This window comes from Drosophila novamexicana, unplaced genomic scaffold (assembly GCF_003285875.2).
Source record: "Drosophila novamexicana strain 15010-1031.04,08,12 unplaced genomic scaffold, DnovRS2.1 tig00000512-arrow-arrow-pilon, whole genome shotgun sequence".
In the NCBI taxonomy this organism is placed as follows: domain Eukaryota; kingdom Metazoa; phylum Arthropoda; class Insecta; order Diptera; family Drosophilidae; genus Drosophila; species Drosophila novamexicana.
In genome coordinates this window covers 411253-426497 of record NW_020824809.1, presented here as the reverse complement: position 1 = coordinate 426497, position 15245 = coordinate 411253, and the positions used below count along the sequence as shown (strand labels likewise).

General features: G+C 33.9%; 3 protein-coding genes across 13 annotated transcripts in view; 2 read left to right on the top strand and 1 right to left on the bottom strand.

Annotated features, from left to right (window-relative positions):
• Nucleotides 1-1019: 1019 nt before the first annotated feature.
• On the top strand, nt 1020-5172 carry LOC115761898 (probable maleylacetoacetate isomerase 2). Of its 2 annotated transcripts, XM_030703908.1 has the most exons (4): nt 1020-1149; nt 3417-3594; nt 3665-3995; nt 4053-5172. In XM_030703908.1, the coding sequence occupies exons 1-4, from the start codon at nt 1126-1128 to the stop codon at nt 4180-4182; spliced, it is 663 nt and encodes a 220-aa protein (XP_030559768.1). In that variant the 5' UTR covers nt 1020-1125; the 3' UTR covers nt 4183-5172. The 2 variants fall into 2 exon arrangements, with proteins under 2 accessions (XP_030559768.1, XP_030559767.1); XM_030703907.1 differs by lacking the exon at nt 1020-1149 and having other exon boundaries at nt 3142-3594.
• A 182-nt stretch (nt 5173-5354) lies between these two features.
• Nucleotides 5355-6829, top strand: LOC115761867 (probable maleylacetoacetate isomerase 2). The gene is made up of 3 exons (XM_030703867.1): nt 5355-5809; nt 5885-6215; nt 6271-6829. The coding sequence occupies exons 1-3, from the start codon at nt 5527-5529 to the stop codon at nt 6398-6400; spliced, it is 744 nt and encodes a 247-aa protein (XP_030559727.1). The 5' UTR covers nt 5355-5526; the 3' UTR covers nt 6401-6829.
• Nucleotides 6830-10912: 4083 nt separating this feature from the next.
• Nucleotides 10913-15245, bottom strand: part of LOC115761990 (RNA-binding protein Nova-1) — a 33310-nt gene continuing 28977 nt past the window's right edge. For all 10 annotated transcript variants that reach the window (XM_030704050.1, XM_030704054.1, XM_030704057.1 and 7 more), the window contains one exon: nt 10913-14472. In XM_030704050.1, coding sequence (XP_030559910.1) covers nt 14252-14472 — 221 coding nt within the window. In that variant the 3' untranslated portion in view covers nt 10913-14251. The remainder of the gene's footprint in view (nt 14473-15245) is intronic.

Genomic DNA, 15245 nt, shown 5'->3' with positions numbered 1-15245 from the left:
CACACACAGACACACACACACACACACACACACATACACACACTCTCTCTCTCTCTCTTACACTTTGTTGGATTCGTTGTACTCTGCCATTTTTGGTGTGATATTCTATTGGTTGTGCGGCTGTTTAAAAGTCGTTATACACATTGTTGCATTTCTACAAAACAGAACTAAAATTAATGTTTGTAATGGGTTAAACTTCAATTTCCTGATGTTGTTTTAGTTTTATGTACTTATAAGTGCATATGTATATTAGGTATTTATTTGTATACGTTTTTCTGTAGAAACAAACTGTAACAAGTTGTTAACTATTTTAGTCCATATGTTACATACCTTTAGGTTTAAGCCGCGTATTTTAATCGAAAATCATTTGAGCAACCTTAATGGAAATGAATTAAACTTACAAAAACTCTAGTAAAAAAATTTTAAAATGAAAACACAAATAAACTGGTGGTCATAAAAAAACAACAATAGTTTTTATTATTAACAACAATTCAGCTTACGTTCTTTTAAGATAATTCCGATTCTTTGGTTTCGAAAAAAGCTAAGAAAGCTTATCTAAGACAATTACCAGCAATTTTTTAGCTTTTGCTATATCTACCGTGTTCTGTTGGCCTTTCCTTTCCTTTCCCTCTCTCTCTCTCTCTCTCTCTCGCTCTCTCTGTCTGCCTTGGTCACTTCATTTCGCGCTCTCCCTTACTCAGTTAGCTTTGTCGTTGTCCTTTGCTTTCGCTTTCGCACTCGTTTATTGAGTTCAGTGTGTTCAGTTGCGTTCTGGCATCGTGTCCTGTCGTTGTCGCAGTCGCTGTTATCCTTTGCTGCTGCGTGCCGCGCTTACCTCAGCTGCCGGAGTTCGACTTGAGTGCATTAAGGGTCGCCTGCAGTCAGATAAAACAAATCGAACAACACCAAATTACATTGGCAAACGCATATTCGTAATTGCAATAGCTGCTTGGATAATACAATTATTGTGTCGGTGGTGGCTAGGTTGAAGTTTGACCGCCTAACGTAGCTCACGTCTAGTTTTTGCTGCACCCCACCCCCGTCCGGTCCGCAAATTAAAGTTTTCACTGTGCGTTCGGCTTAAACGGCTTCAAAATTAACTACTCAAAGTATCATCACAACGCTATGTCCCTCTCGGCCATAGCAAAGGTAAGTCCCGCGTGAATGGCGCTAAAATTATGTGCCTCCTTGGGCAAAAAATCCTTGCTGAAAACTCACTCATACTACGGTGCCAGCGGCCGACGCTGGTTTGAGTTAAACTCATACTGCCAGCATGCGTTTTTCGCACATGCGCAGAACTGAAAGCTTTTTTCGCTAGCGTACACACTGAGAAATGGCGCGTACAGAGTTGCTAGGCTGTGGTAAGGCCTACGACAAAGGGAGCACGGATTAGTGAATAGATGGACTCGACAACCCTGCGGGTTGCGTTCAACTCAAACTACAGTGTGGCGTGCACTCAGAAGCAACCCCTATAAAAGCACCCCAGCGAAACTTGTGAGCCATTTTGTGCTGCGCTCGCGATAGCTCTTGAGCGCAGCGCCATGGACGTCTGCGAATGTCCTTGGCGCATCATACGGGCCTGTTCTTGCTTAATAGCAACCAGGACAACGTCGTATTGGTTAAGGTTAATGCCCCTAGTCGACCTTGATGTACGACACATATCGGAGCTCGGTGCTGACTCGGCCTACTCTCGGCTCCATGTCTGTCTCTGGATACTACCGACTTTACTTTCACATGGGTTCAACGAACTTTTAGGCAACTTATTACGCTCTCATATAGACACACTTACATACGGACCTTTTATTGTTGGCCTATGTGGGCCGTCATTTGTTCCCGGAATCGCTGCTTTTTGGCGAACGGGATAGGGTCCTTTTGCAAATGTACACACACAAACATACGTACATATGTATGTATGTTATTTTGGCACTGTGCGGAGCCATTGGCTTTTATTACTGTTGCTCTACACATTTCGGTTTTTGGTACAGGCGGTCAGTGTGTATACAACTTTCATATCGTTTGCAGCATTGTCAATTAACGCACGGCCCCTATATGAATCATGTGGGTATACCAAAGAGAGAGCAATATGAATTAATCAAATTGTGCTTAAAACTCTAAAATAAATCCGGTTTCATTAAATTTGCATGACTTTATGATAGAACTGTTCAGCTGAACAAATGTTCATCTTTTATTAGATAATGATGTGTAAATTCCTAACAGATATTAAATACAATTTATATTTATATTATTCCTCAAAAATGTGATGCTGGACATATACATCACACAGTAAAATCAAAGTTGTCTTAAAACAGTATTTATATCGCCTTTCGCAATACACTTTTCTCTTGTTGATATTAACACTTTTTAATTTCGAAAATTCACTCCTCTCTTAGGAAAATTAAAGCAAAAAGATACAAATTTGGAACTGTAGACTGCACTTAAATTAAAAAAAATGCATTCCACACAGAGAGAAACGAAATTTTGTATGTACATTAACATATTTGGATATCAATCTAATCCATCAATAGTGTAACCATCTTCTTTAAAAACTAGTCAAAGGAAATAATTCCTTTTCCATATTTAAAATTAAATTCGAATATAGCTTTGAAGATAATTTATTATATACGAAAACAGATAAAGGCGTATCTCAGATTTTTCTATTAGTATTTGAAAAGAATGCCTCGTGCTAAATAAACAAAGTAAACATGTCCCTGTCGGGAGTGCTCGACTAGGATATAACCCATCAGCCGGATGAACCGAACTAAAATAGCAACAACTGCAGTTCTATTATAAGGACTCAAATAATATCACATAAATATTGGCCACGGTTTCTTAAACAACTTTTGTGCTTTCAACTGCTAGAACATAGAATAATCGAATATATATTCGAAAGCGAAAATATTCGAATTCTAATGTTTTGTTCTCTGCTGAGACATTTAATCAATGTTAATGAAAGTTGTTAGATTTATGTATTTATCATTACCAGAAGGGGCTCAATTTAGAACACGTTATGCCAGATCTGTTACCGCTTATGTCGCACCTCAAATCCTCAATTCATTTGAATGTATATTTTTTATCACCACGTAGTTCTACTTAGTAATAAAAACTATAGCGTAATTTTAGCAGCGGCAAGAGAAACAACAAGCAAATTAACAAACTCGCTGCTGAGCAACTGGTTTGACCAGATCACCTCTGAAAATATGTGATGAGTCTGTGCTCTCGTTATCAGTGTCAACCTGTTCTGTTCTATGTCGACTTACATTATTTATTCAAATGAACAGATATCACAAGAAATGGGTCTGATATGACAGTTGGCTGACTGAGGGTTTCATTTTGTTGTCAGCATCCCACGAGCTGGCAGCATAGCAATAAGCAATTCTATTAAAATGTCAACTAACTCTGCTTCTATCGATACACAGCCAATACTCTACTCGTATTGGCGTAGCTCGTGCTCCTGGCGTGTTCGGATTGCGATGAATCTTAAAGAAATACCCTATGACATCAAGCCTATTAGTCTCATCAAGTCTGGCGGCGAGCAACACTGCAATGAGTACCGCGAGGTAAATCCTATGGAGCAGGTGCCGGCGCTGCAAATTGGTGAGCACAGCATATGCCATAATTTGTGTCAAAAATATCTCCAAATTTGTTTAACTGTTAACTTTTGTAGATGGACATACACTGATCGAGTCGGTGGCTATTATGCACTACCTGGAGGAGACACGACCCCAGCGCCCGCTATTGCCGCAAGATGTACACAAACGAGCTAAAGTTCGCGAAATAATTGAGATCATATGCTCTGGTATTCAGCCACTTCAAAACCTGATCGTTCTAATCCACGTGGGGGAGGAAAAGAAGAAGGAATGGGCACAGCATTGGATAACACGTGGCTTCCGTGCCGTGGAAAAGGCACTGTCCACCTCGGCAGGCAAATATTGTGTGGGTGATGAAATCTCAATGGCTGATTGCTGCCTTGTACCGCAGGTGTTTAATGCCAGAAGGTAAGTCCCATATAATTAGAAACGAGATAAAATGAGGCTTAAGACAATATTCCTCAGATTCCACGTAGACTTGCGCCCATATCCGATTATATTGCGCATTGATCGTGAGCTGGAGAGCAACCCAGCATTCCGAGCTGCCCATCCTTCCAATCAACCGGACTGTCCGCCGGAGCTGCCAAACAAATAGAATTTTCCGACGACAACTGCAAAACGCCGTAAAACGAAGAAGTGAATTGCAGTTCGTACAACAAGCAAATATATGTATAACTCGACAGTAAGAAATAACAATTTTTGGAGCTAGAGTCAGATAGAGAAGAGGCGAGATTTGATTGAGAGAAACAGTCGGATGTGATTTAAAAATTGCTAACAGCATTTAACTATGCATAAATGCATAAAAATACTATCGATAAAAATAAAATTTTAAATGGCATGCTAACAAATCAATATTGATAATTCTCAAAACAAAAAAAAAACAAAAAAAACAAAAAAAACAAATAACAAATGTATTTTCTTTAGTTTTCAATATGAAAAAATGGTCTAAAAGATAAACTCATATATAAACGTATTTTTATGAATTTTATTTAGGCTAACAGGAAAAAAATTCAAGAACACATAATGAAAAGCAAAATTTAATTCAGGGATTTAAAAATGCAAAAATAGTTTAAGTGCAAATTTACATTACCATTATAAACCAAAATGCGCAACTATATAGAAGTATACATACATATGTAAGTTAAAAAAAAATGGGCGCTTTACATGGAACTTTTTGAAAAGTACAAAGCTTCAGTCAACTTTATTAGCAGGCATTCTGATTACGAAGTAAAGAACAAGTGAAAAATACAGAAAACGTTTAAATTAAGGATACTTAAATACCATAACTTAGACATCAGATCAGGTGGCAAAATATAACAATGAACAATTAATGTCTCTTTGCTACCAAAATTGTATAAACAAGCTAAAAGTTAAAACTGTATTTCCTAAAATTAAAAGCACGACACAAACTATAACCCAATGAAATAAATGCACAAAATTATATGTATGTAAATTACTCGTTTCCCGTTTAAAACACACATTAATCGATCCTCACATCGAATTGAGAATCTATCCTATAGAATTAAACGAACTGCCTGATTTCGCATACAATTCTACTATGTTAATATCCATAATATTGTAACAGTTCCAAATATTAACTACATATGTATTTAACAAATAAACTTCTTACTAAACTTTATACAGTCGATCGTTTGTATTTCATAAGAATCGATTTTGGTTTAATTCTTAAATGAATGCACTATCGGATGAATGTATGTGTTTTGTATCGATAGTTTAATCGGTAGTCGGTTAACAAAGTGTTTAGTTGTTATTATATGACTGTATATAGCCATACACGGTATACAGGTTGTATATTCCATCTTGATAGTCGGATAAAGATATCAAAGACGAAAGGTTTGCTGATTTTCTTATAGTTGAAAACCAGTACAAACTACCTTAACAAATTAATTCGTGACTTTCGAGTATTTGCCCTCACACAATGAGTGCACTCAGAAAATCGGCAGCAAAGTATATGTATTTGGCTGAGAGTGGAATGCGCAGGTCCAGCTCTAGAGTTTCCCCCGATACGAAGCCGGTGCTTTACTCGTATTTCTACAGTTCTTGTTCCTGGCGAGTACGAATTGCATTGGGATTGAAAAAGATACCATATGAAATTAGGCCGACAAGTCTGGTTACGACTGAGGCTAATAACTCCACAAACTGCTATACGAATGAGTATCGAGAACTCAATCCTATGCAACAGGTACCAGCTTTACGAATTGGTAAGTATCCTATGTGCCTTATGATCGCATAATTTTGGGTAGTTTCAATATATCCTGTACTTGTTCTGTGCTTAGACGGACAGACACTATGCGATTCCGTGGCGATTATGCACTACCTGGATGAAACACGGCCGCTGCATCCGTTGTTGCCACAGGATCCTCACAAGCGAGCCAAAGTGCGCGAGATTGTTGAGATCATATGCTCTGGTATTCAGCCGCTGCAAAACAGACTAGTATTATCACACCTGGGCAAAGAAAAGAGCGGGGAGTGGGCGCAACATTGGATATCACGTGGCTTTCGTGGTCTGGAGCAGGTGCTTTCGCTCTCGTCTGGGAAATACTGTGTGGGCGATGAAATATCCATGGCTGATTGCTGCCTTGTTCCACAAGTTTTTAACGCCAGAAGGTGAGTTTGAGCATCATAAAGACGCAATATTTCTTATATTTCAAACCTCTTTCAGGTACAAAGTCACCTTGGATCCTTATCCCACAATCTTGCAGCTCGATCAAAATTTGGCGACTAATGAAACTATTCGCGAAAGCCATCCACACAATCAACCAGACTGTCCGCCGAAGTTGGCAAATAAATAATTTACTATTTTAATCAACTCTTGGTCCAAAAACTTCTCTGAATCGCACACGCACCTATAGTTCTCTTAGCTATGTAAATTATACCTGCATTTAAACGAAGCGATTCAACAAAACAAAAATGTTTTTAATATTGTTTTCAATTTTTTTATCTTTTATTGTTGTAAACTATGAAATCGACTTTCTGCTTGAAAGTAAACTAAAATAACAAACTGATTGACTAAATGAAACTAAAATTCCAGGACTACCAGGCTAAATGGCTACAGGCCGGAGGTTGTGCTTAATAGCCGACTTTCCCTTTAGAATACTAATAATTCAGCTAAGCGATTTTATGATCCTTAGGATGTCCACAACCTTTTGTCTGCTACGGTTTTTGAGTTTGCAAATGTCCTGGTTATTGGCTGCATTCTTTTTTTTTTAAAGCCATCTGTAAAATGTGAATAAATATTAAAAGAAAAACTACAATTTTTTTTAATATATTCTTTATTAGTTTTGTCTGGTTTTTATTTTTATATAATCTTTCTTAAATGAGTAATTCATGTTATTTGTATGTGTATTTTATAACTCTTTATGTACCTTGACTTGGATTTTTACTTTACAATTACTTCTGTTTATTTAGTACGGATCTTTTAGCGCCTCATACTAATATGTGACATTACGTGTATGTATTTTGTTGGTGTTCCGTTTTTTATGCGTGTATATATATGTACTCAACAAATTTGACTATAACTACGATTCCATACGTATGCGCCAGACGCACGTCATAACATTACCATTAGCATTGTATTCAGTAGAATGTCATATCGACACGTCGGACCTACATAGCTTTATATTGGCTTTCTATTTATTGTATCCAGCCTGCCGCTGTTTATTCTTTATCTTTGTCGCGCTGATCTTGAAGAGTTTGTTGCATATTCAATTCGAGTATGAATTTCTTAGGTTATATGTACTATGCATTTGTATATAATTATATGTAGATTACTATTTGTTGTATACTCTTGGATTTGGGCGGTCCCGCTAGCGCCACTTGCCAAATTGTACAAGATCTGATTTATTATACGAGTAGGTTCAAAATTACGTGTTTTTTTTTTTTTTTTTTTAATTTGAATGAGCTACGTTACCTTTTGATTTTTCTTTATTAACACTTTCTAGACTATTTTTAGTTATCATTTTTTGCATTTTTCATAAACAAATTCAAGAAATGAATTTCTGGCTTACTTGTATGAAGATTGTGTGTGAGATATAATATATAGTTTTTAAATTCAAGTAAAATAATAGATAAATATATTTATAAAACCTTCTGCTTCGCTAGCTGAACCTCATCTTTAGAAAACTTCAATCGATTATAAATTTTAATAGAGCATAACTAAATATCATCTATTTTTTGTTTTAAATTTTTTATTTATTTTTTTTTTGTTTGTTTATATAATTATTGCATGTTGTTAATAATTAAGTTTTTCTGTTTGTTATTTTTTTCTCGATACCTTGCTCGATATTTTGTTGCTAAAATTTTTTTTAAATATTTTGCTAATATATATAAGTAAAACTTTTATATTTATTTGTTTCGTTTAGTTTTATTTGTTTTTTTGTTGCTTTTTGTTTTGCAGTAATTAAATACATACTTATTATCGCTATTTAAACAACATATCCTAGGCCGCACATGGTGTTGCACTATGAGCACGTACCAAACAATTTTCAATCTACTTATTGGGTTTGTTAAAGAGCCGCAGTATTGCACCTGCTGCAAGGTTACTTTCATGTGTATACATACATTCAATTTATACATACTCTATTATACAATTCATTTGGTAATTCATTCACTTCATCTCCTTTTTGTCATTATTTTTATCACAGTCAAATCATAAAAGATTTAGTACTTTTACTTTTGAATGAGTTTCCATGATGTTTTGCTTGCTTGAATGTTCTGCGATTACGAGCATTTCAAATGACCACCGTTCAATTGAGGTTTTTGCTTCAAATTTTAAAATTGCATTAAGAGTTCGTTTCTTTGTATTCGTAAAGTGCAACTGAGTTTCGACAATTTTGTGTGAAAAGTGCTATTCCTTTGTTTTTCTTCATCATAATTTGAATATTCATGTTAGTAAGTAGTTGACTTTGTCTAAGAAATGTTGAGAAAATGGTAAGTTTCTATATTGTTTATATTTGGTGTTGCTGATTTAATTGTAAAATCTAGTGGCTTGTATAACAGCTTCAAATGAAATCCCACACGTTGTTTTGTAAGTATACAACGTGAAGGTAACGTTTAAACTTTGTCTATTATTAGTTATGTTTTTCATCCTAAGGTACTCACGTATGCTCCTACTATCTTAGGTTTCCATTTGTTGAAATCTACGATATTTAAAAAGAAGACTAAACAAAACATTGAATTTCCACAAACGTTTACTTTGGCCTTACTACTGACTGACTTTATTATGCAATTAAAATTATTGTAACTATGTTGGACATTTGGTAAATTGATATATCAAATATAAGAAGGTCTCGTCTGACTGTGACACTGTTAAATGAATTATTACCTATGATGTAACAATATCATGCATACATCATTTTTGTTTCGCGAACGGATATATGCAAACATACATTTGTATATATATGTTGACTTCGCAAATCTGATCGAAGCTTTAGATTGCTTCAATGCTTGTATAAAACCAATGAGCGCAAGTCTGCTTTGCTTAAATGAATGGATGACAAACATCGCCTGATGACAAATAAATGTTGCAAGTTTTTGAGCTGAGTTGCACATTTCCCCGGGAGGGTGCTCAGTAGAAAGTACAAGTCCGCGCAGCAGCCTTGGATGTTTGTTTTGTATCATCTTCAAACCTTTTACTTGTACGAATTAAATAATAATAATGTTATGTATCACGCTAACAGCTATTTTTGTATATATTGTATATTATACATATACATGTAAATATATATAATATACATATTGTTTAATATTTGAATAGGTTGTGTTTGTTGCCGAACTTTCAGAGGGTTTCTTGTTATTATTGTTGCCAATTAGCGCCTATTTTCACACAATGGCAAATGGAGGAGGCATGTACATATGAATGTCTGAATATGTATGTATGTAGCCATATATCCCACATACCTTTCGGCTTCTAGAATGGCATCATCAAACCTGACATTTATCGCATTATGTCATAATATCGCATATATTATAAATCTGTAACGTTTCGTCTTTCCAAAAGATTTATATTATTTCCATTTGCACTTGTTATCGGTATATGTATATATAAGTTTATTAATGTGTGTGCATATATTTATATATATTATCTGTATATAAATATATGTGTTATTATGCATATAATTGTTAAATTGTCCTAATAACAGTGTGGAGGCAAAGCATAACAAATTATAAATAACAACTTTATGTAGAATTAACATACTACTACATACGTATATATGTATTTTATGTTTTCTTTACCATACAAGCAAAACAAAACTGATTTGATTGTTAAATGTAACATCCTTTTTTTGCACTTATTATATAATTTTATTTTATAATTTGCTTTATATGTTATTTTACAGAGCAAAAACTGCGGTTCAATTATATTATATATCATATTTTTCGATTTCTTGCGCTCTTCCGTTTCTTAGTTATATGTTTTTATTTTTTAACCATTAAAGTCAAGTTTGAAATATTTGAAATACGTAAATATATAGTTAATAAAAGTTTTTTCTTTTTATTTTCACTAGTTAAACTCTAATAGACTCCGTCGCTGAAATAACAGCACTATTTTTTACCATTAAATAACTTTTATAAAACTTGCGAAATAAAATATGCGTACGCCGCTCCGAAGGATTTATAAATGAGTTTATAGCTAGTATAGGGGTACCGAGGAGGTTGACGAGTGGTGACTGTTGTTATGAGAAATATGACTGATTAATATGTAGACCGTTCGATTTGGTGTTAACTATCTGATACTCGTTGAAGCAATCAGAATGAATTCAATATGATTTCTGGATAATTAAAGCTGACCTTATTATACAGCAAAAACACAAACGCATTTAAAAAACAATCAATATAATCTTAACAAGCATAATCACGTGGACTGTCCGGCAGGATAGGACCCAGAGCGCAGCATTTTGTCTTCTCTTTCATCACACACAGTCGATCTTGCATCGGTCGGCATGAAGGCGTGGCATATTTAGACATGGGCTTTATTAACACTGAATCGGGAATTTGATTTGGCTTCGATTTGGGGAAAAGAACATATATTCGGACATTCGGAACGAACAGTGGCAAGGATTTGCTTAGAAAATGACAAACGCCACGCTGCTTTAGTTGATTTTTTTGTTTTGCTTCTGAAGTAAAGCTTTTCGTCCTTTCAGAATAAATTAATTATTTCATAATTAATTTCATGTTTCGTTTTAATCGATATATATGTATATATATATATATATATATATTTATTTATGTATATATATATATATGTACATATATATATATATAGAGTTTTTCATATTTTTGCTTGTGTTTTCTCTTTTTTAAATACATATCACAGATCCAGTACAAATATACATAAATATATATATTTGTTTTATTTTTTGTTTTCTCTACATTAACTTTAGATACCGTATAAAACTCATACATTAAACATAACTCTGTGAGCAGGCGCATATGATCCTATTTAGTACGACCAATGTGTATGCAACGTGTATCTATGCATGCATGTGTGTGTATGTATTTAGGTGTGGGCATATGTGTGCGTGTGCGGATGTGTGTGAGGTAACTGTGAATATGCCATGTGCCTATGCATGCTGCATGTACATATGAACTGTTGTATGCATGGCGCCTTTGCTTGTCTCTGGTTTGCCATGACAAAAAAGACGATAAAATGTACGAATTTTCTTGTTGTTTTTTTTTGTATTTGTTGTTGTTAGGGGTCAGAAGTTGGTTTAGTGTCTTATGCTTGTTCTGATTTTGTTGCATCGGGCACTTAAGTTTGTGGTATGCGATATGGTGGCTGTAGAACTGAATGTTGTCGTTGTCCTTATTGTTTGCTCCTTCTTTTGTATCTTATAATTGTATTGACGGTCTATTTTTTTTTTTTAATTTAACTACTCTCTGTACGCCTTGTTTCTCTTAGTAACAATTAATAATTATGTAAAAAGGTAATTATTATTCATAAAATAGCGAACAGAAATCTTCATTTTTTTTTCTTTTTTTTTCTTGTCAAGGCACACTAGCATTTTCGACTGTACTTTCAATATTACTTTAAGTTTGGATTTGTTTGACTTAAGATTTTGTTTGTTAAACTTGTCACAATTTGGTTTTTACGAATATTGTAACTATTTAACTCTTTTGGCGCATATTTATTATTATTCTTATATTTATATAAATATTGCACAAATAAGAACAAATGAAGGTAAGCTTTAACAATAATAGCAAAAAAAAAAAAAATACAATAATAAAGTGAACAACTTTTCAACTTATTTTGATAAACTTAGCTTAGAATCGGGTTTCTTTTATTCTTGAGCGTTTTCAGTGATTGTATTGTTGTATTGAACTGAACTGAAGTTAAAACTTATAGAGCTGAGCTGAGAGATTGATTGATTGACTGACTGACTGACTGACTGACTGTTGATTTGACATGATAATGTTGCAGAATTGTTTAGAGTACGCTGTTAGTGGAGCTGTGGTTGTGAGAGGTGATTTATGCGCCATGTGCCGGGTGCTTTCAATTAAACACATTACAATGTTGGTTGATTTCGTTTTTGGCAATGTTTTATTTAAAATTTGTATATTTATATTTGTTTTATTAATAAAATTAAACTTTAGAGTAAATAATGGGGGGGCGAAAGTAAAACAATATTTTTCATTACAGGTAAATCATATATATCCATGCGTTTTTATGTGTATGGGGGCTTCCATAATAAAACAAATTCAAATGTGATGTTAAAATAACTTTTTGCTTTGCAATATTTGATTCGTTTGTGGATTCTTGTCTATATAATATGAATGTATATAAAGTACAGCGAGTTCAAATGTAACCAAAATAACGGGTAATAATTGCACAATACTTAAAATTTAATAGTGGTATCTTTTGGCCTATTAGGTGGCACGTTTTTGCGTGTGTGTGGATATGTTTATTTTACAGAGACATTGATTTATATTTTAAGATAAAGTTAATTGTGATGCATTAGGCGAAAAAGAGAATAGGTAATACTTAAGATTAAAATGTATGTATGAAAAAATAATGGTGGAAACCTTTCCAAAAACAGAATATATGTATGATGATTGTAACAAAATGCCAAACGGTTTCATTCTAGTGGGGCCGAAAGAAAAAAAATATATAGATATATATATACATATATATGTATATATATGTATAAACATATTTATATTTATTTGTTTATATATTATCTTTAAATATAGAAACAAGGGATCCGCCTCAAACTGGACTTAAAGTCGCAATTCGTTTCTTACGAAACAGACGTGTAAAATATATGAGGATTGACAAATTAGGAGCATAAAACCAATATCAAAAAGGAGACTCACGTGCGCGCTCAAAACATTAACACCACTTGTTTGGTATATTTTGTACCACTCTTTCGAAAATTAAACAACATTATCATGATCAACATTTTAACAATATCATAATAGAATATTAAGGGCTAAAAACGTAATATTTAAGAAACATGTGTGTGTGTATATATACAAATATATAAACATAGCAATAAGCACAAAAGGGCAACAACAGAAAACAGAAACAGAAACAGAAACAGAAAACAAGAAACGCAAAAGGTTTTGTCTTTGAGGTAAAAAGTGTTTCAAATAGTTATCACTAGCCTGTCAAGCGTTCATTTTTTGTTTGTTTTAGGTGTATTTGTTGTATATATTTTATAGCATATACATATGTACATATGCATGTGAATGTGTGTAGTAAAATATTTACCTTATTTGGACACCATTTTGGAAAATCACCTGAAGTTTTCACTGAAAACGCTCTCATTACACAAATATATCCATTTTAGTCTCAACATAATGCTAATTTACTCGTTTCAATTGTGTATGTGTGTATTGGTGTATTATGCATAAATGTGTGTGTGTGTGTGTATGTGTGTGTCGTGTCGTGTACTTTCTGTAATATGAACACGAGTCAACAATTAGTGTATAAAGTGCATATATGTACATATGTGCATACATATACATACATGCCTTTCTATATGTAAGCGCAGCAAACTTATGAATATATAAATATATATGTGAATATAACTCAATATATATTTATGTATACATCTGATGGGATTTAGCTTATCAGAGTGCCCAAAAGAGAGCACGCAACATATGACAACAACAAAAAAAAGGCAGGCGAAATATCAGCCCAGGTGTATCTCGCAATACCTTGGTCAAATTTAAATATATATTTAACTTTAAATATATATATATATGTGTATATATATATACTTATGTAGTGTGGCAAACAAATTCAGCATTATGATAAAAGGTAGTTGTTTTTTGTCAAATCAAATTTGCTAAGGGTTCGAATTCATTTCTCTGGGATTCTCTTACTAATCATTTTATCAATAGTTGAAACGCATTGCTAATGCCTTTTTTAATGTGTATGTGCTTGTGTGTGGATGTGTGTTGTTGTTTTTATGGCTACTGCTGTTGTTATTTGTTGTAAATTAGCTTCTTTTTTCCTTTTTTTATTTATTGTGTTTTAGGCTTACTCTTCCTTTAGTTTTCTTTGCATTTTGTTTGTTTTTGTTTGTTAGTTTTTTTTTCTTTTTATAAATGAACCGTTCTTTGAGGAAATGCGTTTTAATAGGGGATAGTTGTTTGTTGTTGTTTTTTGTTGTTGTGCTGCTTGCTTGATTGCTTGATTATTAATTCACAACAGTGGTTAATGGAATTTGACGCGCCCTCTTTGTCTCCTCCTCGTTGATTTTTTGTTCAATTAGATACTGCGCTTTGGCAATGGCACTCGGCTGACCAGTTATGGTTACAATGCGATTTCTAGTGCCAGGTGCGAATATGCCCTTTTTGGAAATTTGCACATTCGCGCCAGAGACATGTTGAATTTCAACTAAACTACGACCGTTCGGACCTGGAATATTTGCATCAGATTATGTTAAATATTATGGTATATAATTGTAAGTATGTATGTGTGTAGGTAATTTAAGGGATATGAAGTGTGTCTGTTGGAAAACACAATCTGGAAACATATTAAGAGCCAATATAATTAAGATAAACCAATACGAATATGTAACTTAACCTAAAGATCTAAACAAACCGACACTGACACTGAGGTAATTACTGAAAAAGTAAACAAGTAAACAAATAAAAATTAAACCCAATAATTGCACTATTCCAATGAATATAATATAATATTCTAGGTATTTACATATTCAATATTGACAAAAAATTCGTTGTGCCTTAAACGTTCTCATCGTATTGCCCACTCCTAATTAAAAATTAATTTATTAACTGGGTGAGCGAATTTTCAACTTTCAGCAGAAATGGCATGTGGCATCATATGGATCATGGCTTGTGCTATGTGTGAGGGGGCAAGAAGTTGACTAGAAATTTCGCTAAATATTTGTTTAATTGGGAATGCCTTAAGGAATGCTTATGCAAAACAGTCAAGCAACTGATCAACCGTCTTAATCGGTTGGAATGCCTGTCAAGGAATGTGTAATGGCTTGATTTTTTTTACGTCTATGTCTATAACTATAACTAAATCCTACCATTAAGTAATCGCAAGGTTAAACACAAAATATGCGAAGGGGCTTAGGCATGGGAATCGGGAATTGGGATCGGGGTGTGCTGAAAAACGGTTTGAAGTGTCTGCTTGTTGTTGTTGTTGTTGGTATTATTGTC

Excerpts from the sequence above, each read along its gene's own strand:
- LOC115761898 (XM_030703907.1), top strand. The coding sequence starts at position 3,384 with ATGTCAACTAACTCTGCTTCTATCGATACACAGCCAATACTCTACTCG. Across the intron at positions 3,595-3,664 it reads GGTGCCGGCGCTGCAAATTG|ATGGACATACACTGATCGAG; the intron begins GTGAGCACAGCA and ends TAACTTTTGTAG. Across the intron at positions 3,996-4,052 it reads CAGGTGTTTAATGCCAGAAG|ATTCCACGTAGACTTGCGCC; the intron begins GTAAGTCCCATA and ends AATATTCCTCAG.
- LOC115761867 (XM_030703867.1), top strand. The coding sequence starts at position 5,527 with ATGAGTGCACTCAGAAAATCGGCAGCAAAGTATATGTATTTGGCTGAG. Across the intron at positions 5,810-5,884 it reads GGTACCAGCTTTACGAATTG|ACGGACAGACACTATGCGAT; the intron begins GTAAGTATCCTA and ends TTCTGTGCTTAG. Across the intron at positions 6,216-6,270 it reads CAAGTTTTTAACGCCAGAAG|GTACAAAGTCACCTTGGATC; the intron begins GTGAGTTTGAGC and ends AACCTCTTTCAG.